This window comes from Mus musculus, chromosome 18 (genome assembly GCF_000001635.26).
Source record: "Mus musculus strain C57BL/6J chromosome 18, GRCm38.p6 C57BL/6J".
Taxonomy (NCBI): Eukaryota; Metazoa; Chordata; class Mammalia; order Rodentia; family Muridae; genus Mus; species Mus musculus.
Genome location: NC_000084.6, coordinates 80746175 through 80770965, shown reverse-complemented (window position 1 = coordinate 80770965; position 24791 = coordinate 80746175). Strand labels below are relative to the sequence as shown.

The 24791-nt window shown below is 43.0% G+C and overlaps 1 protein-coding gene across 16 annotated transcripts in view; it reads left to right on the top strand.

Moving 5' to 3' along the window:
- Atp9b (ATPase, class II, type 9B) overlaps positions 1-24791 on the top strand; it is a 199941-nt gene that overhangs the window by 163116 nt on the left and 12034 nt on the right. For 14 of the 16 annotated variants that reach the window (NM_015805.3, NM_001201569.1, XM_006526507.3 and 11 more), the window contains 11 exons: positions 5034-5195; positions 5851-5943; positions 8009-8092; positions 8734-8904; positions 12573-12671; positions 14423-14512; positions 16577-16721; positions 16953-17017; positions 17819-17974; positions 18144-18208; positions 21039-21147. In NM_015805.3, the coding sequence (NP_056620.2) occupies positions 5034-5195; positions 5851-5943; positions 8009-8092; positions 8734-8904; positions 12573-12671; positions 14423-14512; positions 16577-16721; positions 16953-17017; positions 17819-17974; positions 18144-18208; positions 21039-21147 (1239 nt within the window). Of the gene's footprint in view, positions 1-5033; positions 5196-5850; positions 5944-8008; positions 8093-8733; positions 8905-12572; positions 12672-14422; positions 14513-16563; positions 16722-16952; positions 17018-17818; positions 17975-18143; positions 18209-21038; positions 21148-24791 lie in introns of all 16 variants that reach the window. The other 2 variants (XR_001782382.2, XR_001782381.2) reach the window with 1 other exon arrangement.

Below are 24791 nucleotides of genomic sequence, written 5' to 3'. Positions count from 1 at the left end.
GAACACTCGAAACTAGACTTCAAAGTGACTATGGAAAAGTACAGGGGGTCCTTTGTAAGCACTCTGAAGAGTCACTTAGTAGTCTGCATCAGGACAAGCACACAGTGTGACTAGGTTCCTTGGGAATGGGCGAGGAACCTCTCCTCTGTGTGCCTGAGGTGCCCACTGCACCTATGCTTTCACAGCAGTCCTCTGTGTGCCTGAGGTCATCTTCTTTGTTTCGATTCCCACGGTGCTGCTCTTGGACCCGTGGCGCATGTGTGTTTGTCAGGTGTCTCCACTGAAGGGTTCCCTTACATTTCTTCATTTGACACTGTATTCATGGACGGCTGTCTGGGATGGTGCACACCTTTAATCCCAGCATCTGGGAAGCAGGGGCAGGAGGATCTCTGTGAGTTTGAAGCTAGCTTGGTTCCAGGACAGTTAGAGTTATAGGGAGACCCTGCCTACAAAAAAAAAACAAAACAAAACAAACCTGTATTCTTGGTCTGGAAGTTCCTGTGCACACAGCCTGTATCAAAAGGAGAGCGATACACGTTCCCTGTGGGTTTAGTGTATAAAGTATGCTTTTGCAAGAGGGAGTTCCCCATGCTCTTTAATTTATTTAATCAACCATTTACTTCTCACAATGGATTCCTGGAATCTTGCTCTATGCCTGTTTAATCCCCTCTCCCGTGCTACTTTCCATATCTAAACATTGCCTTGTTTTATGTACATATAGAGATGCTACAGGCACACCTTATATATATTTTTGCTCTAGTCTTAGAATCAGTAATCTCTCTAAGGATCCAAGTTAAAACCTAAAGAGGACCACGGTCCCTCAAACTTACAAACACATCTGATAGAGTAATCTATTTCTTAGGTGCATGCTGGACTGCTTTCCTCAAGCATGCTTTACTTTATTTTATTGGTGTGGGGCAAATATTCTATAACTGAGGCTCATCCCCAGTCCCCAACGTGTGTATTTTCAGTTGTTTGAGTCTGTAGGAGGAAGATAGAATCTAGCTGCCATTGCCACCAAAAGCTTCTTTGCTTCTGTTTTACTCTTCACTGTCATCAGATGCTAGTCCTAAAAAGAACACCTCAGTCTACTTCAGACACACAGAGAGAGTTCACTGGGGCTCTCCTTTGCTACATAGTTCTCCAGTAACACACCCGGGTTCCAAGCTCCTCCTGGAGCTGGAGAACTGCTGAGGATGGGCTGTGCGTCCCTAGGAGTTGGCCACTGGATTTGTTAGGGGAAAGATCAACCTAGATGACGGTGAGCACCAAGGTTCTGCTGCGAGGCTGTTCCCTCTGGAGTCACTTGTTTAACTTTACATTATCAAAAGAATTTTGCCCAATACCAAGGTGGTTATATTGGACAGTAACTAAAGTTTCTGTGTTGCGGAAAATGTAACCCCTTTGTTTGCTTGGCTGGATATGGATATGTCATCCTCAGGGTGATTAAACCTTCTGGGTGGAGTGCTGGGCTAGGTGTAAGGAGATAAACTTAATTTTTGTTATAAGCTCCGAACTCAGAGGAACTGTGAAGCCAGGCATAAACTAAATAATAAACAGATGTGAGTCACCAAATATAGAAAGCCTGGTCCTGACTGTAGTGGGGCACTGTGAGATGATAGGGTATTCACGGAAAGATGCAATTTACGGGTCACAGTGTAATAGTAACCTTTCACTGTAAATTGAAATTTAACCTTGGCATATTAGATCATTTGCAACTTACAGAGTCATTGTCTTGGGTAGGAAGAGACAGTGTGGTCAGGTGCCAGGCTCTCCTCTAGATGGGATTGTTAACATCTACATGCCTTCTTTGATGCTGTAGTTTGGAACAGGTTGCTGATGCTCTTGGTTATAGTGCCAGATCACTGGCAGGTGATTCATTGTGTTCTCAAACCTGAGGGCTTGGAGTAAGAGTTATGATTCCAAGTTTACTGTAGCACACAGTTGAGCATGGTGGGTGTCATCTCAACCAGCAAACACCACCAATGCTGAGAGGGTAGGGCATGTTGCAAAATACCCCAAGACCTGGGCCTAGAAAGCCATTTGATTTTCATAGACACAATCTTTTTGCAGTCATGCAGGTCCACATGCAGTCTTCTGATGCTTACACCCTGCCCTCAGTAAAGGTGACAGGCCACAAAGGTAGAATGACTCGGAAGCCTTGTGAGAGGCATCCTTAGAAGATAAATCTTTAGATGATTCCTCACAAACAGGAAATCACAAAGCAAATAGTTTCTAGATGGCAGTTTCTCACAGTACTTGGCAAGCACTAAGAATTCTGTTACTGTTTGTATGATTTATCTTCTAGGACACGGTCACAGAAATCTTACTAAGACTAGCAAAACTTACAGAAGTCATAATTTACTGAATCTATGCTTATTTACAAAAGGGGACAACTATCAATTGCATGTAGAGAGGGGAAAGGGGGACTCAAATTAATGAGACAAATTTCTGTGTGTATCCAAAACAGTATACTCTTCAAATCCAGAAAAGTGAAGCACAGTGATGAGCTGAGGGCTGGCCAGGTCAGACCGATAGAAGGTCAGGGCTTGAGTTTACTCTAACTTGATGATCTGTCAGATCTTCTTTTCTAGTCTAGCCTGCTGAGTATATATTACAATTTGATCATAATTTTACCCAAAGTATCATAGGCTAACTCCACTATGTAAACATTTTAAAAGTATCAAAACATTGTATGAAGATAGTTATTTTCCCTGGTGCATTACCTACATATAATTTGTGATTGGTAACTTATAACTGCCTAAATCTGTGTGATTATAATCTGAAGCAATCCTCATACTTGTGCAGATCACTGTTAGGAAGTGTTATGGAAGAGCATGCAGACCCCAGGAGAGACTGCATAAAGCCTACAGTGTGGCTACAGGCCTGTTGACCATGTCTGTCATACCCCAGCAGTCCACAGGGTAGAAAGCATTCCATCTGCCTTCAGTAGGGTTGCTGTGTACTGCAGTGCTTCCCTTTGCCCCAGTCTCTTGTGCAGGATCTTCTCTCTTAATGAACGATCCTGCTGTGTGCCCTGGGAGCTCTCAGCACTAAGGGTATGTATGTAACAGCTTTCCATCCCAGAGTCAAAACAGAAAAGAAAGAAAAAAAAACTGTTTTGAAAGTATTTTACAACTGAGTTCCTGGAAATTACCTAGAGTCCCTGATTTTAAAATGATTTCTGATCTCCCCACAAAATGAAAATAGTTTCTGTACCAAAGGATTGAGGGTCGACCCTTGCCTTGTAACCACACATACATCCTGCTCAGGGACCCCCTTCCTCTGAAGGTCTCATCCTCACCAGTTTTCCCTGAGGCCACCATTTGCATAAACTCTTGATCTCTTACTGGAAAGCTTTACTGCATTGTTTCTTAGGGGTAGGCATGGTATCCTGTGACTGTCACAAGACACTAATATTGAATTAATGATACCTGGCATAACACAGAAGTTAAGTTTTCTTGAGATTTCTTGAGTTCCCAAAGCCTAAATAAAACACTGGCTGCACAGTGGTGGTAAAACTGAAAACAGAGGCTCATGCTGTGCATTCCTGACAGCTGGCTTTACCTTCAAGACAAAAGCAAGGGGGACACCCCCCCCTGCATGCCCCACCTCCCCACCCCCCAAGAGCACTGAAGGAAGCTATGGCCTTGCTGGGCTGTGCTTGTGTTTCTTTGGTTGCTGATAAGGTTATATACTGTTTTAACTGTCTTATAATGAGATTGCTTTTAAAAATAACCTCTTTTCTTGAAAAACAGCCATAAAAGACTACATGTATTAGCTTAAAATTGATTTTGCCACTAATATTTTTTAATTTTATAATAAATAACTATAAACAAGAATAGCTCCTAAGTTTGAGCACCTGCATATGCAAGGAATTTGCTTGTATCATCTCAGCTTTAGGACACTTTGCAAGTATCTTTTTCACATAATAGTGGAAAGCAAACCTAGATAAAGAATTGGTCACAGAGCTGCTGGGTGTCTCAGTTATAATTGAGACTCAGAGCCCAAGCTGGTCTTCTACTTTGCTGTTGTCTCTGTCCTAGCTATTATTAACTGTCAACTTGACACAGACTAAAATCACCTGAAATAGAGTTTCAAGTGAGTAATTTTTTATAATATTGGTCTGCAGGCATATCTGTAAGGGATTGTCTTGATTATTAACTGATGCTGCAAGGCCCAGGCACTGTGAGTGATACCATCCACACATAGGTGGTGCTGGGCTGTATTAGAAAGCTGTCACACGTGAACAAGCCACAGAGTGAGCCAACGGGCAGTGCTCCTCCATGGTTCCTGTCTTGTGCTCCTGCCCTGACTTTCCACCTTGCTAGTTGGTGACCTGGAGTGTAAAGCCAAGTCAGCTCTTTCCTCAGGTTATTTTAAGCCAAAGTGTTGTGTCACTGCAACCGGATGGCCTACGGCAGTCTTGGCATTTGTAGCTATAATGTGGACACCCTGATGTTTATTATCATGGGTTCGTTACAGGTATCAGCTTATCTTTTCTACTAGGAAAAGGAGGTTAAAGAGTGTACAGAGCTGTTGTCTCCTTTGAAGCTGGTAGAACTACCGGTGATGAATTGAGACAAACCATGAAACTCAGCTCCAGGGTGGATAGCGATTTTTTTTTCATAGAATCTAATGCTATCTGGGTTTGGGACTCAGTCAGTACACATTGCAAAACAGTCTTTATGGTGCAGAATGGTCTGCAGTAAACGGTGTGTGTGTGTGTGTGTGTGTGTGTGTGTGTGTGTGTGTGTGTGTGTGTGTATATGTATATATATATATATATATATATATATATATATATATATATATATATATACACACACATATACACACATATATATACATACATACATATATATATATATATAAATCGTTTACTTGTTAAAGTTTGTGGGAGAGAAAGGAAACGTTATCAGTTTCTCTGCATCAGTTGTGCCTCAGCAGGCTTTTTGCACACTAGTATGCTGTGTGTTTCTTCATTTAATGATCCCTAGGCAGTTGCTCCTCATACATTCTGCTCTCTCCAGGTGGCACTGGTACGATGGACAGAGAGTGTTGGGCTCACTCTGATCAGCAGGGATCTTGCTTCCATGCAGCTGAAGACCCCCAGTGGCCAGGTCTTGACCTACTGCATCCTACAGATGTTCCCCTTCACCTCCGAGAGCAAGCGGATGGGCATCATAGTCAGAGTACGTCATGACTTACAGCTGCACCCACACTCCAGTCATCAGTCATTTTCCAGGCTTGCTAAGTAAATATAGAAACTACCCCAGAAATTTTCAAAGTCAAATATTTACTCAAATACTTTGTGCTTTATTATTTTCTTAAAAACGGGTAAAAACACAAACAACAGCTAATACTGTATGAGCTGAGAAGCTGGTGTGAGTCCAATTGATAAAGTCACTCTCCTGGGGATACTGAAGCAGAACAATTAAAAGACAGTAGTAGTAATTTTTTAAATTAAAATTGTTTGTCCTCAACAGAAATTGCATAGCCTGATTTATGTTCACAAAGTTACTGATACATACCTTTATTAAAGTTATCTTACTCAATGCCAAAATTGTATTTTGCAATTCCATTTGTTAAGCAGTGAGCATTCTGTCGCACTTGAGAAACGGGAGACAGTTACTACTTATGCTTGACCAGACTATTTCAAGAATTACAGTGCTACCTCTCAGGTGTCTGCCAACTTTGGCTCTCACTGCACTTCCATGTTATAACAGTTTCTACAGAGAAAGTCCCCGGTACATTCTCTCAGACACAGGAGCATCTTCTTCAGTTCAGTGGCTATCTACAAGAAGCAGTTCAGCCCAGCTGTCTCTGTTTATTTTTACCCTACTACAGGATGAATCCACAGCAGAAATTACATTCTATATGAAAGGTGCTGATGTCGCAATGTCCACCATTGTCCAGTACAATGATTGGCTAGAAGAGGAGGTAAGCACGTTATTCTCAGCTCTGTACAAAATGTCTTCATGAAGCTTTCTAAGGCGCTGACAGAAAAGTAGTCCCTTCCCATACTTGAAATACTGTTGTCACCACTTCAAGCAGCATTCGTGACCAAGGATGATATTTCTCTCTCACTAAATTATTCTAAATACTTACAGTTCCTTCCAGGTACATATACATAAAGGCTAAGAATCCTGCTTAGTTATTCTATTCCTGTAGAAATAATTGCTGTTTTTATTTAATATACTAAATGTGCAGATATATAAAAGTAGGTCTAAAATAGTATTGGATATCTAACAAATTAGGCTTAATATTGCTAATTTGTTCTCTTTAAAAAAGAAAACAGAAAAAAAGATACAGAATTAAGCAGTCCTATATCATTATTCCTGAACAAGTGTATTTGTAGTTCGCCTCATGAGATGTAATAGTCACTGTTAGAGTTGTGTATTGATTAGTAATTGGGTTCCAGAGTGAGACTGAGGTGGCTAGGACTGGGACCAGCTCTCTTCTCCTTTGTGCACATGACAGCAGGTGCCTTGTTCTTGTTCTTGTTTCACTCAGACTTCAGACATGGTCTGTCAGCACAGCAGCCACACCCGATATTCACGATGGTCTTGGCAATATGAATCAATATCTCCTTCAGGCCAGTTTGATTTAATCAGAGACATGAATAAATTAAACTCCCTGAAGACCTAGTAAAATGCCATAAAAATTACTTTTGGTCATAATGACATGCAATTAATTGTAAAATACTTGTTTAATTTATTTAGCTTTATGAGGTCAAATCAATAAATGTCTTGCCACAGACAGACAATGTCAGATTGCTGTTCAGAAAGATAACTTCATTAAAGCCCTGTGCACATTTATGTGCACAACATTGTATTTTCTTTCCATAGATAAATCTTTTGCCTCTGCCACCGGTATGCTTGTTACAATTTTGTTGTAGTCTCAAAGCCTTTCACTTTATTAAAAGCAAAACAAAATGATATTTTAGCAAAATTCCTGGGGGTGTTTACCGATATGCATATCTATATAGCCTAGAAGTGACCCCTTTGTTTGGAAGTCACAGTGTTTGTTTACAAGTTTAGGTGGCATGTCTAGCTGTAGGATTGATGCCATTGGAACAATTTAGTTTCTGAAGTGAGTCACCAGCTGCCTTCAAACAGGTGTTCCCAGAACACAACCTGCATTGTACCCCAAATCCTCTTTCTTTACCTTAGCCCCAGCTAAAACTTTTCCACTTTTAGTAGGGGTAAACAGTATTTTATTGTAATGGTATTATGGGACGATAAATGGGTTGGCATATTTTATTTTATTTTCCAATTTTTTTTATTAGATATTCATTTACATTTCAAATGGTATTTCAAAAGTCCCCTATACCCTCCCCCTGCCCTGCTCCCCTACCCATCCCCTCCCACTTCTTGGCCCTGGCATCCCCCTGTACTGGGGCTTATAAAGTTTGCAAGACCATATTTTCACGTACCTATTGAATGTATTTCCATTTCCCATTTACTATATAAATAGGATAATAACTCATCTAAGGCCTCCTCCTTCCTTGTCCAATTAAGACCTGAGCCCCAGCCCTGGAGTGTCGAGGGGATTACCCTGTGTGATCAACCCTGTGCATGTGTGTGCTGCTGTACTTCTGCCAGACACTGGCCTGTGACTTTATACAGTGGACTAATATTACAGCCCTGTTGAAGCAATTTCTGTGATGAAACTGAAGCAGTCGGATGCTTTGCCCAGGAGCACAGGCTGCTGTGGTTGTCAAGCCCACCCATCTTAGATCTCGGTCTGGTCTCTTCCTCGCCCCTCAGTGGCACACTTAGAGTGGCCCTCCTGTGGGCTGGGACACTGTGGTAGGGACAACTTGAAGACACATTCTGCATGTTTCCTCTAGCTTCCCTTGAAGTGGCCCTGCTTCCTTGTAGTGGCCTACAGGGAAGTGGGGACCAGACTGCAACACTGCCTGCGATTGTTGTGGGGGTCTCCAGGCTTCAATGCATCAGTCTAGGTTCTCTGGGAACCACAAACAAGAGCCATTTCCTTACAGTGTGGAAACATGGCACGAGAGGGCCTGCGAACCCTTGTGGTAGCCAAGAGGACTCTGACAGAAGAGCAATACCAGGATTTTGAGGTGAGCTGCATCAGTCCTTGTCACTCAAGGCTCTTCCTCCTTATGAAAACTTTGTTTTCTCCATGAAGGCCAATCTTCCTGTGCAAGTATAAGGCCAGTGTTTCTGAAGTTTGGGGGCATGGACTATCTTCCTCCTTCCTCTTAATTGGGGGGCGGGGAATGAGTGTCATAAAGGCAGGTAATTCCATCTCCTCAGCAGAAGCTGAGAGTCTCATCCCTCACTGCTGTTCTTGGAACACAGGTGCTGTAGACATTGCAGCTGTGTGGATTATGGAAGATTTGCACAAACAACAGGTTGACAGGTTTAGCTACCCAAGCCCCCTGAATCCCAAATGCCCCAGAATCTAAAACTCTTTTAACATGGTGTCATTGCGCAGGATGTGTCTTGACTCATGAGGACTTCAGGTTTCCATATTAGGGAAAATTTACCCTGAGTTCATGTAGCAATAATTACTAAATACTCAGAGCACGTATACAAAGCATAGACACAACAAGTCACCTGATCCCCAAGACCTGGTGCACACCACACGGTGTATACACACATGGTCGCCTCATTGTACCCTCAGAGCTGATAGAGTGCAACTGTGTAAGTCAAACCATGAAGGATGCACATACTTGTATACCTGTTCCCTTGTCCTCAGAGCCGATACAGTCAAGCCAAACTGAGTATCCATGACCGGGCTCTGAAAGTCGCTGCTGTTGTAGAAAGCCTGGAGAGAGAGATGGAGCTGTTGTGCCTCACTGGGGTGGAGGACCAGCTGCAAGCTGATGTGAGGCCCACACTAGAGATGCTGCGCAATGCAGGGATCAAGGTACAGCATGCAACCTCTGACTGCTAAACTCTTGTTGAATCCAACTAGCACAGTGCCCCTTCTCTTTTGGCTCTCTTTCCATGTTCAAGACAGCATAGCCTTTCTGAAGGAGGACTCTGATCTGTCCGTCCCCATGACAGGTGTACTTGCTGAGAGTAGTCTGGGGCCTGTCGGCTTCTGGCAGGTGTGCACAGCCTGTGACTCTGCACTCGCCTCGGTGATTGTTTCCTCACCTCCTGTTCGATGTCAGAACCTACGACAGACCTTCCTGAAGCATCTCGTATACATACTCCCCATAAGAGAGCACCTAGGAGGCATCTGTAGGCCTTGAGCACCGTCAGGGTCGGCACTGCATTGCAAGCGGCACTGGTTAGGGAGGAGCTGGGTGCAGGAGATGCCCAGTGTCCATCAGGCTTTGCTCTTTCACACTGAGTCACCGTCCACTCTAGAGCTGGCATAGACAGTTATTAGCAGGGCGGTTCAGAAGCTCCTATCTGCTCGGCTCCACTGTGCTTCGAAAGCAGCGTGTGTCTGTCCCCAGAGTCAGATGGAAGGGCCCATAGTGAGAAGTGCCCAGCCACAAGTGAACGCTGACGCAGGGGCACAAGTGCTTTTGTCCCTGCACTCCTTGTCAGCACACGTGACTATGTGGCTACTGCAGAGCTCTCGGGTCCTCGCCTTCTCTCCCAGGTCCTCCCTTTCCCACACAGTGCCTAGCTTCCCAGCTGCTCCCTTGTGCAAACTGGCCATTGGAACACAGTGTCTGCAGGAGTCCTGCTGACCAGCATTCCTGTGAATTGTGAGGGTCAGTCCCTTTCCCGGTGGAGTTGGTTTCCAGGGTAGCCCTTTCCCTGGAGACATTCTCCCTTCCTGCTGCACTGCCATCCTCTTCCCCAGCCAGCTCTCCAAGGCTAAGTCTAGCATTTACAGGATAAGTTTTAGTTTGTGGAAACTGTCTTCTTGGGTTTAGGGTTAGGGCCAGGGTAGAGTTAGGGGTTAGGTTCTGTTAGCTGCTTTCTTAGCAGCTAACAGAGAAGTTATTTTGGCTCTACCTCAAGGATTTGAAACTTATTTTGAAGATGGTATGGGAAACGTACCACTTGGCTTTGAAAGAAAAACACTGCAGCCAGATGAGGGAGAGAAAGTCAGAGGAACACTGGTTCTCAGGTCTACCTCGATTGTCCAATGGTTGTGAGCATTGTGAGAAGAGGCCTAGCAAGAGGTGTTATCAGCTTTAGTGGCAGCAGATGGCACACAGAGGCTGCACTCATGACAGAGCATCAGCAAGCCGGAGCTCACAGCTGGGAAGCAGTTCACACTCAGCATCTCAGGCATCTACACTCAGTTATGCCTGCAGCCAAAACGCCAGGGGAAGAAATGGTTAGTTAGGAGCAGATGACCTGATTGTTTCAAATGACCTACAATCTGTTTTGTAACTGTACATGCTAGATTATCAGTTTTAAAGTAATAAAGTTCCTTGGTATAGAACTTCAGGTATTGGTAGTAATTCTGGGCTCATGACCTATCTCTCTAACCTTGCCCTCTTAACTCTTGGGGCACCACCTGACTGGACCCCACTCGGAAGCAGGGAGTGTAGTGGTTATCAGCCGTGTCTCCCTGTTTGCTCATCGACAGAGGTTGCTCACCAGTGGCAGTGCAGACTGTGCTTACTCGGTTTATCATGGGGATATTTTATCATTGGAGGTACAGTAAAGCTTGCTGATTAGACACAGCAGCACTAGAGTAATCAATATGCCACACGGGTGTCTCTGTTTCCTGTTCCCACAAATTTATCTTTCTACAGAATAAAGAATCTGAGAGACTCTGATGATGGTGGTGAGATTAGTAAAGCAGGGCTGTTTTGCTCCTCTGTATAAATGCCCTGATTATTTTAGTGCTTTGTAGTCCTGGGCTTTTAAAACTTTTTCCATTCATGATCCCTGTTTGCCTGAGAGACTGTTTTTACAGGACCCTAAGTCAGTGGTTCTCAACCTGTGGGTGGCAAAACCGCTTTGAGGATCACATATCAGATATGTATGTTACGATTCATAACAGTATCAAAATTACAGTTATGAAGTAGCCATGAAGTAAGTTTATGTTGGGAGGAGGGTCACTACAACATGAAGAATGGTATTAAGGGTCTCAGCATTAGGTAGGTTGAGAATGACTAACCTAAACAGAATTAAAAAACCAAATATTTACTAATGATAAGTGATAAATTTATTTTAAAATAATTCTTTAGTCATTTGATTTTACCATTCATTAAACACAAAAAGTAAATTTACATACTAATGAGATCAATGTCCTTATTTTACTATAATTAAATCTTGGCTGACTGATACAGCAGTATGTATAGAGCATTGTCAACACAACTATTCTATTTTAGTTGTGAATGCCACTTTACAATAAATACATTGTAAAGGGGCAGAGTTTTATTTAGGATGATTTTAGAAATTGGGAATTCTGTCCCAAATCCAAGCCAAAATTGAACAATTTTTTTTATGAAACTCACATCAGCAATGCAACAATTTTTAAAACATTCTAACAGTACAGTCCAAACATACTGAATACTTACATGCTGAAGAATGACAGTCTCATATTAGTAGTCTTTCTTTTCACAATTAAATCACGTTTTGAAGTAAAAAGTCTGTACAGTATACTTCATAACGTTCAATAGTCTGAAGCCCAGACCACAGAATTTGAGACAGTCCTGGATGTTCCATAGCACGGGGCATGCACAGTGCACAACAGTGTGCTGTGTGGTGAGAACCAGGGCTGCAGGACATCCCAGCAAGCACTGCTGGAAGCAATGCAGCTTCTTTACACACTTGATTCTAAGTTATTCTTTGGTTATTGCCTGTTCAGAGACTTCTTTGGTGCCATATTTGTACAGCATCCCTCACAAGTAGTTAGTTATGTGACCACATATGAAATCCCAACCCACAGTTTAAGCAGTCAGTCAGAGTGTATACCGTCACAGTGTGTCTGTATGTATGCAGTTTTTAAATGTTGGAGTAGCAGTTCGACGCTTTATGTGATAAAAGTACATTTTGGTTTGTCCTGGTCCATTGGCCTACTTGAACTTGACTTCCTAGCTGAAGAACTATGTTGAAACAGTGCTATGAACTATGTGTGCTCTTCTGGTCTGCACTGCTTCCTCACATCTGCAGGCGTCTGCATTAGTCTCAGCTGTATGTCTGAGCATCACTTTCTGACTTACTCTCCATAAACAAGTCAGTACAAAACACACAACCATAGTTGGCTTTTAGCCACTTTTAGGCACACAGTTGAGTTCATTTTCTGCAGCCATTGCTGTCACCATCTGCATAGCTCTCCATTTTTCCAACCTGAAACTTGCCTGCTTAAGCTCCCACTCCTTCTCCCTCTGTATATGGTTTCTCTGGACCTCCTATGTGTGGAATTACATGGTGTTTGTCCTTTTGTGTCTAGCATAACATCCTTGAGGACTTTGTCAGAATTTGTCTCTGTTTTAAGAATCAGAAAAGTGATCACATGTCATTTTTCCATTGACTCGGGGTACTTGTCTTGCTTCATCTTGTCCCTGTTGAGAAATCCTGTAAATGTGGTGTGCAAACATCTGTGCACAGGGCTACTTTAAAGAAATAGACATGCATTTTTAAAGTTCACACGCTTCAATTATTTCATAGATTTGGATGCTAACAGGCGATAAACTGGAAACAGCTACTTGTATTGCCAAAAGCTCACACTTGGTGTCCAGAACACAAGACATTCATGTTTTCAGACCAGTAAGTAGATTTCTAAATCACTTTGAATTGTTAAGTGAATTTTTTTTGTTTGTTTGAAGGGTTGAAGTTTATTTTGTTTTATGATTCCCCTACCCCATACAAGGTTTCTCTGTGTAGTTCTGGCTGTCCTTGAATTCCCTCTGTAGATGAGTCTGGCCTTGACTTCAGAGATTCACCTGACTCTGTCTTCCAAGTGCTGAGATTAAATAATGGTGTACACCACCACATGCAGCTAAATCAGTGAATATTTTATCGTACAATTAAAGTGTATATACAGTAACTGCTGGGTATCTTTTAAAAATCAATGTTGGAGATGTTTCCTACTCTATAAACACATGGTGAATGACTTTGAGATATATTTTGATGATAAACAAGCTGCTAGTTGGAAAGCATTTTTCTCCTATACATTTCATTTTTTGTTACTCCCTATTTTAAGTAGTTATACTAAATAATTTTCTCCTCAACTTATAAAGAATGTATGTTGCTTTTTAAGCATACATTCCATATTAGCTGGACTACAGGTACAGAGGTTGTTCCTGTGAGACAAGGCTAGATACAGAGCAGAAGCACCTCTAGCCCACTGCCATCTCAGATTAAAAGTTCCTCTGTAACTGCACAGAGAAAGTGATAGAAGAGACCTGAACTCATGTGTTTACTGTACATACTAGTAATGATGAGTTTAATTCAAACAAGAAGTAGAAGTTCCTTGGGTCGTGATTGATGGTGGGTAGACAGACACCATGTGTCTGTAGCTGTCTGAATAAAATGCTTGCACCTACAGAAATGGTTATTTCAGTATCATTTACATGTAAATGTATTTTATTTTGAAACATCAGAATCTCAAATTATGCCCTGCAGACTACTATTTGCAATTAAATTATTAATGCTTCTGATAAAACTTCCGATCAATTTTTGTTGACTTTTCAGAGTTATAGCACCACAAATTAAAATTTTCACAATAAAACCTACCTACTTAAAGATGAGTCGGAGATTAATTTGGATCATGTGAAACTTTTAATTTATTTCACTCCTATATCATCTCTTTTATGCCCCATAAAATCTTCACAGAAAGCATGTGCAAAGCCAGTGCATTGATTCCTGGCATATTTTCGCTCTAAAATTAGTATTTCAGAATAACAGCTTGATTTGTTTGCCCTTTAGATTGCTTACTTCTTTAGACATTAAGCAAAAATGGATGGGAGGGGTTGAAATTCATGGGAGAGGTCACAGAAGCAACTTCATGAAATTATTTTCATATTACTCCATTTATTATGAAGAAACATGTTTAAATGAAACCCCAATCTATATAATTTGTCTCTTACTTGGTGTGCGGCGAGAAAGGGAAACTCAACTTCCTTGGGCCCTGGTATTCCAATTTATAATTCTCTGAAACTATGTTTGGTATGTTATAAGCCAATGATTTTCAACATTGCTCCTAATACCCACCTACTCCAACACCAATTTAATAAATCATTTTATAGAAAGTGCTAGCAAATCCATGGTCATTACATTCTTATAAAAATGTTTATATCAGCAGTAGCCCTCACATGCTTTCGTGACCAGAAGCCAGGAAACAGTCTCTGTGAGAGGTGCAGATGCAGAGTCTGTAAGGACCGTGCTACATATAGGACCTCGTTCATAGGCTAAGCACCTTTAGTTTCTAAGTACAGTTTCTGAAGGATCCTACTGGGATTCCTGGAAAATGTCTATTTATTACCTGTATTCATGATTTTTTTTTTCCTTCAATGAAGGTAACCAGTCGGGGAGAAGCCCATTTGGAGCTAAATGCGTTTAGAAGGAAGCATGACTGTGCACTGGTTATATCTGGGGATTCTCTGGAGGTAAGCCTGAGTGTGTGTGTACATGCCTGTATATCTCTCACTGTCTCCAGAGGTCAGACCAGTCTATAACAGTGTGTATCTTGGTTCTAAGATAGGACTGGTCTGTAGTGTACCATATTCTATTGGTCCATCTGTCTCTTAAGACTGACCTCTGATGAAGTGTGTGTCTGCCTGTCTTTCCAGCCCAGTGAGTGAAAAGTACTCCTCAGCAGCCTAGCCAGCCACTCCTGTCATGGCAGTCGTGAGAACACTCAGTCCTAAGGACATGTGGTGGCCATGCCTGACTAGTCTTCTGTCCCTTCCTGTCTAGAAGCTGCTTAAGTTCAGTAGTTCAAGACCCTGTCCTGATTCTGGGTCCCCTGCTCATTGTTAATAGCATCAGTCTCCAGTGGCTAAAACATTTCAGCCCACAATATGTATTCTGTGTTTGTCCAAACCAGTGTTTCAGGTGTGTGCACTTGGACACATGGTACCTGAGAAAAGAGCTAGTGGCCTCCAGTTAGTTTCACGTTGTTGTTATTCCCTATTGTAAGTAGGCATGCTACATAATTTTCTACTCAACTTATAAAAAATGTATGTTGCTTCTTAAACACACATTCCTTATTAGCTGCACCCGTGGTACAGAGGTTGCCTGTGGCATTATTCAGATTCTCACGATACTTCAGAGTGAAGGGCCCTAGAGGAGAGTGCAGGAAAACCCGTATGGGAGAGGCCAGTGAGCCAGCTGTTATTTGTCCTTAACTCTGTGTGGTTTCCAGCTCCATGGACGTATGGTCGAGGTACCAGCTTCTCCTGTGCTCCCTACTGCCGTCCTCTTCCTAGCACACTTAGGACCCTTATACTGTAGCATATTGCACCAGTGTCTTCAGAGCTACCTTGCAGTTCTTTTAAGGTTTGATAAGGGGCTGTCAGCTTCCAGCATAGCTGCCTATGACTGGTGTATCAGCACCTCCAGATCAGAAGATGCCATTCATTTTGTGCTTTTATATTTCAATATGTTCCAAATAGTCATTTCTATTTATGTTTCTTTCATTTGTTCCCTTATATTCTAATGTGTTCTAAAACACCTTATAAGTAGCTAACAATAAGTACACCTCTTACAGGAGATTAAAAGTTGCATAATGAGAAATCCATACCAAAAGAAAAATAAGACACAGAAGTTAAGGCAGTTGGAGTATGTAAGATTGCCGAGAGGGGAGGCTCCAAGGCCGTCCTGGAGCATGATGTTAGGTGTCTGTCGCCATCCCCTGAGCACAGGGAAACAGGAACGCCCTGCCCAGGCACACGGGTACAAGCAGGTTGCATGAATTGTAGCTACAACTGGAGAAGGAAGTTTTTCACTGTTCTTGGCAGAGGGTACACCTTCCACCCACCATGAATCTGGCAGCTAGGTCTATGGTCTCTCTTCTGTTGGTAGCCTTCTGGACCACATGACATGAAGACCCACTCTTCCAGGACCTGTCCTTCATAACGAGAAAATGCTAGAGTTCCTAGAAAATGAATAAAACTGTGCCCATTAGACAGGGCTGTGAGATTTTGGATTTCAGGTTTATCCACCATCACAGAGAGCTAACAACTGGAACTGTCACTTTGGAAGGGCCTTGAGTATCTGATATCATAGGTCAAGCCAAGGTCTTCATCAGCCCCATGCATGCCTGAGAAACACTGAAACCAAATATAGGCAGAATTTGTTGTCTACTGGTTCCAGGGAAGTATACACATCATTTGGTCATATCAGCCTGGCAGAACGTCATGTGGCCACTGGCCCTACCCCTTGTTTGAGCTGTTCTCCATGCACAATGCGGTACCTTTAGGAGACCCTGCACTCTTTCCTACCAGGGGCCTGGCCACCCTGCTCTTCTTCCCATCTGCCCTCCTGTACAGCTGAGCCATCTGTCCCAGGACAGGTTACGCTGTGAAGTTTGGAGGGCACAGTCCAGAATGAGACCCAAAAAATGAGAGTCTGTTTACTTGAGGAAGGCTGAAGCTTTCTTACAACTCTGCCTACGTCCACTTGAGCCCAGGGTTGTGTGTTGACAGTAGAGTCACAGCACTGTCTCCCAGGTCTGCCTGAGGTACTACGAGCATGAACTTGTGGAGCTGGCCTGCCAGTGCCCTGCTGTGGTCTGCTGCCGCTGCTCACCCACCCAGAAGGCCCACATCGTGACCCTGTTACGCCAGCATACCAGAAAGCGCACCTGTGCCATCGGTGAGCCCACCCAGCTTCAGCCACACCACGGGTGGGTGGTGGGATGGTGTTCTACCTTCCTGTCAACAGTGAAATGTGAAAAATAGCCAACTCTTTAACTTAAGGCAAATTGTGTTGTCTCTAAAATTGATTTCATCTGTTGTACAGGAAATTCTTATAGTCCCTAACAGTTGTATAAAACACAAAAGAAAAAGATGCTTTATTTACGCTCCACCTCTTGGTACCTCTCAGGCGACGGAGGGAATGACGTGAGCATGATCCAGGCTGCTGACTGTGGGATTGGGATTGAAGGAAAGGTAGGTCTGTGCTTTTGTCTCACACGCTCTCGTGCTCTGTCCTCACTGCCCCACCGTGGCTCTGTCCTCACTGCCCCACCGTGGCATGCTGGTATACAGTAGGAAGCTAGCAGCCTTCAGCAGCCTTGCTAGCTGCACGCGTGTCTCTTGAGGAACTGTGTCAGGTCCTCTGTGCTTATGACCTAGGTCCTGCATCACTGATTACTCTGTCTGCCTGTCCTGGGCCTTCCCTAACACCTCAGCTCCTGTCCCCTGCTTAAGTGCTTCATTCTCTGAGGAGGTGTCCTTTTCTCCTGCCAACTAAGCCACGGTTGATGTTTGTGTCAACTTTGATTGTTCCTGTTGTCACCCAAACATATATACACACATCAAGACCTAAAAAATTTGTTGAACTTGACTTTGGTTTTTCCCTTGGCTGCTCTGTTCTGTTCTCCTTGATAGCTTTGAAAAATCAGAGGTAGATTGTTTTTTCAAATTATGATTTAGAGAACTGTCTTGAAGTAGCCTGGAACCATGTAATAGGGTAGGGTGTCCCCATAGTCAGTGCTAACCCCTCCCCTCTTATTTTCTGTGCTGCTAATAGATCAAAGCCCTTTCTTCTTGGGGGCAGCTGATGTCTGTGTGTGCACAGGTTCTAGTACAGTCTCCTCTACCTCACCCACACTGTCTGGTGCAGACGGATGGCATGCTGGGCCATGCTAGGGGTCAAGCAGGCACTGCCCTAGTGTCTTAATTCATAATTCATATGAGCTCTAAAACTCGGTGTTGGGTGGTTCTCAGAGATTCTTTGTGGTTCTTCAGGAGGGCAAACAGGCTTCTCTGGCAGCGGACTTCTCCATCACACAGTTCAGACACATCGGCAGGCTGCTCATGGTGCACGGACGGAACAGCTACAAACGGTCTGCAGCACTTGGCCAGTTTGTCATGCACAGGGGCCTCATCATCTCCACCATGCAGGTATCAATGCCCACCATGCCTCAGCAGGCAGTGGCTTCTCTGCGAGCTGTGCCATTATTGTGGGAGTTACGCTGGACTTACTGGGTGTCACTATATTGTAGTGAGATCCTCTGTAAAGACGAGACAAATGTAGCACTGGTGTTTAACTTACTGTGTTCTGTCTTTTAAGGCTGTGTTTTCTTCAGTCTTCTACTTTGCATCTGTACCGCTGTACCAGGGATTCCTTATGGTAGGGTAAGTGAAACAGATGTTCTGGGTGCCTCTCAGCCTCCTGTATGTGAGAACTTTTATTTAAAAGAGATGTGGAGCATATTGAGTGATGCTTTAGGTGTTCTGGGTAATCCTTTGCATATAAACATTTAAGATGGCTTAACTGCTATGAAATCTCATGTTAAGTTTGAAGAAACTTGAAAAACACCTGTACGCATATGCCTTTGAAGGCTATGCTAAGTTTCTCATTAGACTTTGCATTCTTGGGGAAGCCATAATTTGTGTCAGGAACCACGGCAGATCTGAGGTTGTATAAAAGGGCCCCGAAGCATAATGAGAGGGGCAGAACCAAGGGGCGGGCACATGCCAACACTGCCATCAGCAGGGGTTGGAGCTGCAGGCCACAGCTGCAGGCCTTCTGAGCCTGCCCTGTCCCAGTGGGAATATGACTTTACCATGAGGGAATGGGACCCAGCCACCAACCAGGAAATGAGATAGAAAGCACTGGGAGAGACATGGCTAGTCTGTCTCTCGCAGCAACAAAGCCCTGCATTGAGTGACAGCCACTGAGAAACCTTGGACAAGTTCCTCAAAAGCAGAGCAGCCCATGGGCCAAGATGATATTGTCAACCAAGTGTGAAAAGGGAGACTCCTTCTCAGGAAACAAATGGTAATTTCTCCCTTACTCATCCATCAGTTGTTAAACCTAGAAGTCATAGAAGTATTAGTGTTGGTGTGTGACCACAAAATAAAAGCTCTCCCTGCCACATCTGCCCATTGAGACACATCACAAACCTCAAATCTTACAACCAGAAAGAGCCTGGAAAGTATCCCTGACGTTAGTGTTCCTCTGCTTGCGGACCTCCATGTGCATCCCCTATGTGGCATGTGAGAACAGTGAGCAGTATCTGGGAGATTTGGGACCATGCTGGATCGAGACTGAAAAGGACTCGGTGCTGTCCTCCGTTACACTAGCCCAGCACCTTTGGCTACAGTTTTCAGCTGCCCTCCTGGCCAGTAGAGGAGAGACAGAGCAAGGTCTTATCTGTAAGCTGGTAAAAGTGCATCCTAAGTGCATGTGACCCTCCCAGAATTCCTAATAACTTTAGCCAAAACAGGGGAGTTGTGTCTTTGTTAAGACCTGCCTCTGTCCTCTGTCAGTCTGCTGTCTGCGGCGAATGCTGAGTCTCTGGGCTTCTGCCTCCTTCCATCTCACCTCATCATCAAAGCAGAAACTCCTTCTGGGACTTTGCCATATAGTAGCATGTCCCTTACCACAGCACAGCCACCCTCTTTGAAGGATCACTGTGGGCTTCTGGGAAACCAGTGTGTTTCTGACCACATTAAGTGATATAATTAAGGAATGGAGGCCTCACACCTCAAACCCAGACATGTTTGTTGCTTCCCACCATTAGTACCTATGGCCTTGTAAAATGTGCACGACCTCCTGAGCCTGTTTGATCCAAAAGGGGATTATACTAAGGAGCCTCAGGTAGGACTGTAGAGAGAGAGAGGCTGTTCACAAGTGCTGGCCACAGAGCACAAGTCACAGGCATGCAGAAGAAGCTACAGTGAATATGCCCCTGCGGGATGACCAGAACCTATCGTGGTGACACTGCCAAAGAAGTGACAGATTATCTGCACAAAAATGGAGACAAACTGAGCAGAGTGGTGCATGTCTATAAATAATCCCAGCACGTACTAGGCTGAATCAGGACAAATTGAGGCCAGCTTGGGCTATATAGTAAGTTTCAGTCTAATCTTGGTTACAAAGTAAGACCCTATATCAAAAAGGAAGGGAGGGTAGTAGATGTTTATACCAATTTATTTAAATAACCCCAAGTTGGGAATAACCAAGATATATTTACACAAATGAAAAATTGGTTCAGCAAGTATGGCTTATCCACCGTGAGATACCATTCAGTTGTAAGGAAGGCACTGTGCACACCCACAGCACAGATCTCCAGGGCATGACATGGAATCTGGGAAGCCATCCATAAAATGGACTTTCTACCTAAGTCTCCACAGTAGCCCTACAATGAAAGAGAGAGACAGAGAGAGAGAGACAGAGAGAGAATGAATATGAGAGAATATAGAGAGAATATGAGAAAGAATATGAGAGAATAGAGAGAGAATATAGAGAGAATATGAGAGAATATAGAGAGAATATGAGAGATTATAGAGAGAATATGAGAGAATATAGAGAGAATATGAGAGAATATAGAGAGAATATGAGAGAATATAGAGAGAATATGAGAGAATATAGAGAGAATATGAGAGATTATAGAGAGAATATGAGAGATTATAGAGAGAATATGAGAGCGAATGAGAATATGAATGAGTTAGGTGCCATGCTTGATGGCTGAGTGTGGACACATTTGGGTACTAGTGTGAAGAAAGTTAGGGTTTCTCTGTATTAGATGGTTGCATGTGAGTCTGACATCATCCAAAATTTAACAAGAACACTGGACATGGTGGTACAACACCACGTAATCCCACCACTAAGGAGGCTGAAGCAGGAGGATCACAGGTTCAAGGCCTGACTGGGCTTTCTAGGAAGTTTCTCTTTGTCCTTGGCTGTAAGAACTGTTTCAAAAAGCAAAGGTTAATAAGAAAACTCTGATTTTAGATGGATCCGTTTCCCTGTGTTTGTGGTTTTTACAACCGTCGGTGCTGGGTTTGGTACCTAAGCTGCAGAGTAATCTAAACTGATGGCCACCGTGGAGGTTTGGGCTAGTTTTTCTAAGATTTTGTTTTCTGTTGAGAGTTTGGCTTCCCTGTGACCCTAGAAACATGGTCAGAGTTGTGTCACAAGCATCTGTCGGGCTAACTCAACTTGGTCTTGGTTTTCTAGGTATGCAACTATCTACACCATGTTCCCAGTGTTCTCCTTAGTGTTGGACCAAGATGTAAAGCCAGAGATGGCGATTCTCTACCCAGAGCTGTACAAGGACCTCACCAAGGTAGGAGCCCAGTGCTAGGCTTGTCCAGTGAGAGCGCACCAGAGCTGGTCTTTTGTGTGTCCAGCAAAGCAGAGGCAGCGTCTGTTCTGGGATGGCACACTCCCTGACATTTGGCAAGCGTGAGAAAGCATTTTGAAATCTCTCTCTTTTTATTTTTAAAGTTCTCTACTCCTTGTGATAGTCATGTGATATTATACATAAGAACTTAACAGGTGTTTTGAACCATTTGTAGAACTTTTGTGAATTTAGCAAAGACATCCAGGCATGTGTTTTGATTCTTATAAAGGACCCTGTATAGCTGCAGCTCTGCCTGCCTAGCCTAGTATCTTTACCAAGAGAAGACTGGCCTCCTTTAACTCAGTGCAGAGTTCAGCACTCTCCAGAGCCCTTGAGTACCTGGCTGCGGTGGCCTGGCATCCCTAGCTCTCTACTTGTGGGTTTCAGAATTACACTTGAAAAGTGCTTCTCAGTCCTGTAACTTGGAGACATGCGCTCTTCTGTGGAGACAGAGCGAAGCATAGCCTGCCCAGCAGAGGCGAAAGCTGCTGTCCCTGTGAGAGGCCACACTGACATGGGACTGGACTCTGAGGAGTAAGCTATTCCTAGGGAGGTTGGAATTGGATTGTGTGACATCAAAGCATATTTTTAAAGCTAGAGACGATGAGGACAAGGGTAGAGAAGTAGCTGAGCCCTGCACGTACAGATTGTTGTAACTTGAGAATTTTCTGCATGGCTTGCTTTTCCTAAACAGGCACAGAGGAAAGAAAAACCTACTAACCTTCAATTAAATTTAGGTTTTCAGTTGATAACCTGAAATTATCAACTCCAATTTTAAAGCAGTAGCAATATGGTATAGCGAAGAAAGAATTAGATTGGTGTTCAAAGAATTAGTTACTTCCCAGCTGACCATTAGCACATTAGGGTGTAGGCTAGCTAACTGCTAACAAACCAGACCGTAATCCAGTTGACTGCTAACTAGCAGGCTAGACTGTAGTTCATCTGTCAGCTCACCAGATAAGTTTTGGGTAAGTCACATTACTTCGGGGGTTTTATGATATTAGTATAAAGACCAAATTTATAAAACAATAAAGCCTCCTTAAAAAAAGCTATAAAGTATCCAAATAATTCTATTTTCATATTAAATAAATCTTCGTTGTGGTCATATAAAATAAGTTATAAATGTGATCATTATCATGATGATAATGTGGTTGTAGCTACCACAAGACATTATCCAAATTTTAACATATTATAACTAGAAGGGACACTTCGAGTCTAAAAATCCTAAAATGAGACCATTGTGATAGGATCACAATAAGGTCATAGAAATGAAAACTGTAGGAAGTTATTGCAAATAATTAGAGTTTTAGTAGCTCATGCATTTCCTTATCCCCAGATATTCTACAAATGTTTGGTTAACAAAAGGAAGGTGGAAACCAGCTCTTGATACAAGTTTAAACACCCCAATCCTCTACCATACCTGTTCTTAAATCTAGGCGGCCTCCATCCCATTAGTGCTAGGACACTGAGTCATGTTGCTCAGAGTGATGGCGCTGGCTCCCAGGCTAGGAGGGAGTCTCAGCAGCAACAGTGTAGCACTGGCCCAGTCTCCCCTGACATTTGAGGAAACATAGCTTTACCACTTGTAAAGATTTCAACCTTGTAAAGATCTACCAGTATCATTACAGGCATCTAAATTACTCTAGTAACAAAAGTATGTATAGGGTCCCAAGAGTGTAAGTAATTCACTCTCTCTAGCTAATATTCATCATAAGCTCATACCTTGGCTATGAATTTGGCTCACAGTTCACAGTTTGCACCACTGGCTAATGGCAGAATTGGTTTGGTTTTTAAGCAGTTGCAGTGATACCCAGTAAGGAATCACAGTTGTCTGAACTGGGTTGCATCCCGGTCAAGTTTCCACTTTTGTCAAGATCAACCATGTAAAAAGTCTCAACCTCCCAGAGTGATCTCTGCATTATTTAGCACTTCAGCCCCCATTGTCTCTAAGTTTTCTTTTTCCATGATCCAGATATCTGTCATTTTTATCTTTGTAGTAGCTATTATGTTAAAATCTGATATACTTCAAATTCTTGTCTTCATCATTTCTAGCTTTAAAAGTATGTTTTGACATCACACACATCCAATTCCAGCCTCCTTAGGAACAGCTTACTCCTAAGAGCCCAGTCCCAAGTCAGTGTGGCCTCTCATGCGACGGCAGCTTCTGCCTTTGCTGAGCAGAGCACGGACTGGGCCTGGTGTGGGCTTTGTAAGCCTCGAAACCCATGCCTGGTGACACATGCATGTCCTCCAGCAAGGCCACACTTTCTAATACTTTGCAAAGTGAAACTGTGAACTAAGCTTTCAAATCTGAGCCTATGGGACATTCTCTTTAAGCCACCACACCCTGTTTTCTATGGGCACTTGTAAGCTTAGTCATTTAGTCAAGAGTATAAGCAGTTACACGCATTACAGATCCATCTTACTGCTCTAGTCGCATTTGCTAGTTGTGGACCTAAACATTTGTGGTTCTGTTTCCTCAGTCTAAGCTATGCCTGCCCCTTCTTATGTGTCACCAGATATGTTTTAGGCCTTGAAGACAGAGATTCCTGGTATCTGTCTACTCACTAAGTAGTTGATGAATGAATGAAGGAATAAATATAAGTCAACTACATAAAAAGACAACATTTCCTTCATTAAAAAAATATCAGCTTGCTTTCCTTACAGAAAATAATATATTTTTAACTGAAATATTTCTTGTTCTGTTTTTAAAGCCCAGTCGTGCTCTGAGGTATTAAGCTTTGCTTATCGTGAATTCAGTCGATCTTGGGATGCCACCATCAGACAGAAAGCTGGCATTCCCATTCCTCTCCCGGCACTTCATGTCCTGGATGAGTGGGCACACTGGTGGGGAGCTAGTGAGTTCCAGAATAGGGATAGTAGAGTAGCTCCAAGTCACCTGAGGCAGCCTGTGACCCTGAGCTGTCCCTGCTTGGCTATGAATTTGGCTCACAGTTCACAGTTTGCACCACTGGCTAATGGCAGAATTGGTTTGGTTTTTAAGCAGTTGCAGTGATACGCAGTAAGGAATCACAGCTGGCCCTTCTTAAGAAGCCTGCAGTGTCTGTCACTTCTTCCCTTCTGTAGAATATCCTCAACATGATTCTGTCTTTTTAAAATGTTTAATTTTTAAAATAATGCTTTCTTTTTGAGGCAGGGTTTCTCTGTATAGCCCTGGTTCTCCTGGAACTCACTCTGTAGTATAGGCTAACCTCAAACTCAAGTATCTACCTGCCTCTGCCTCCCAAGTGTATGTTACCTCCTGGCAAAGGCACAATTTTAATTTCTCTTTATAGGTTCCATAATTATTTTTAAATCTCAAAAGAAAAATCTATGTTATGTGATTTCTAATTCATATATTCTAGCAACAGTTAGATACAAAAATAATAGCAGCTCTGGTAATATTAAACAAGCAAAGCACTCTAGTGTAACTCTGATAATACATTGAAAAATGCATGCACAAGAACTGTGACACACTTTTGGAAGAATTTTGATTTAGAGACTGAACTTGGTTGACTATTGACAAGCTGGCTCTAAGATTTTGATGGAACAACGAGGAAACTGGCTTTGTTGGAACCACTCGTGAA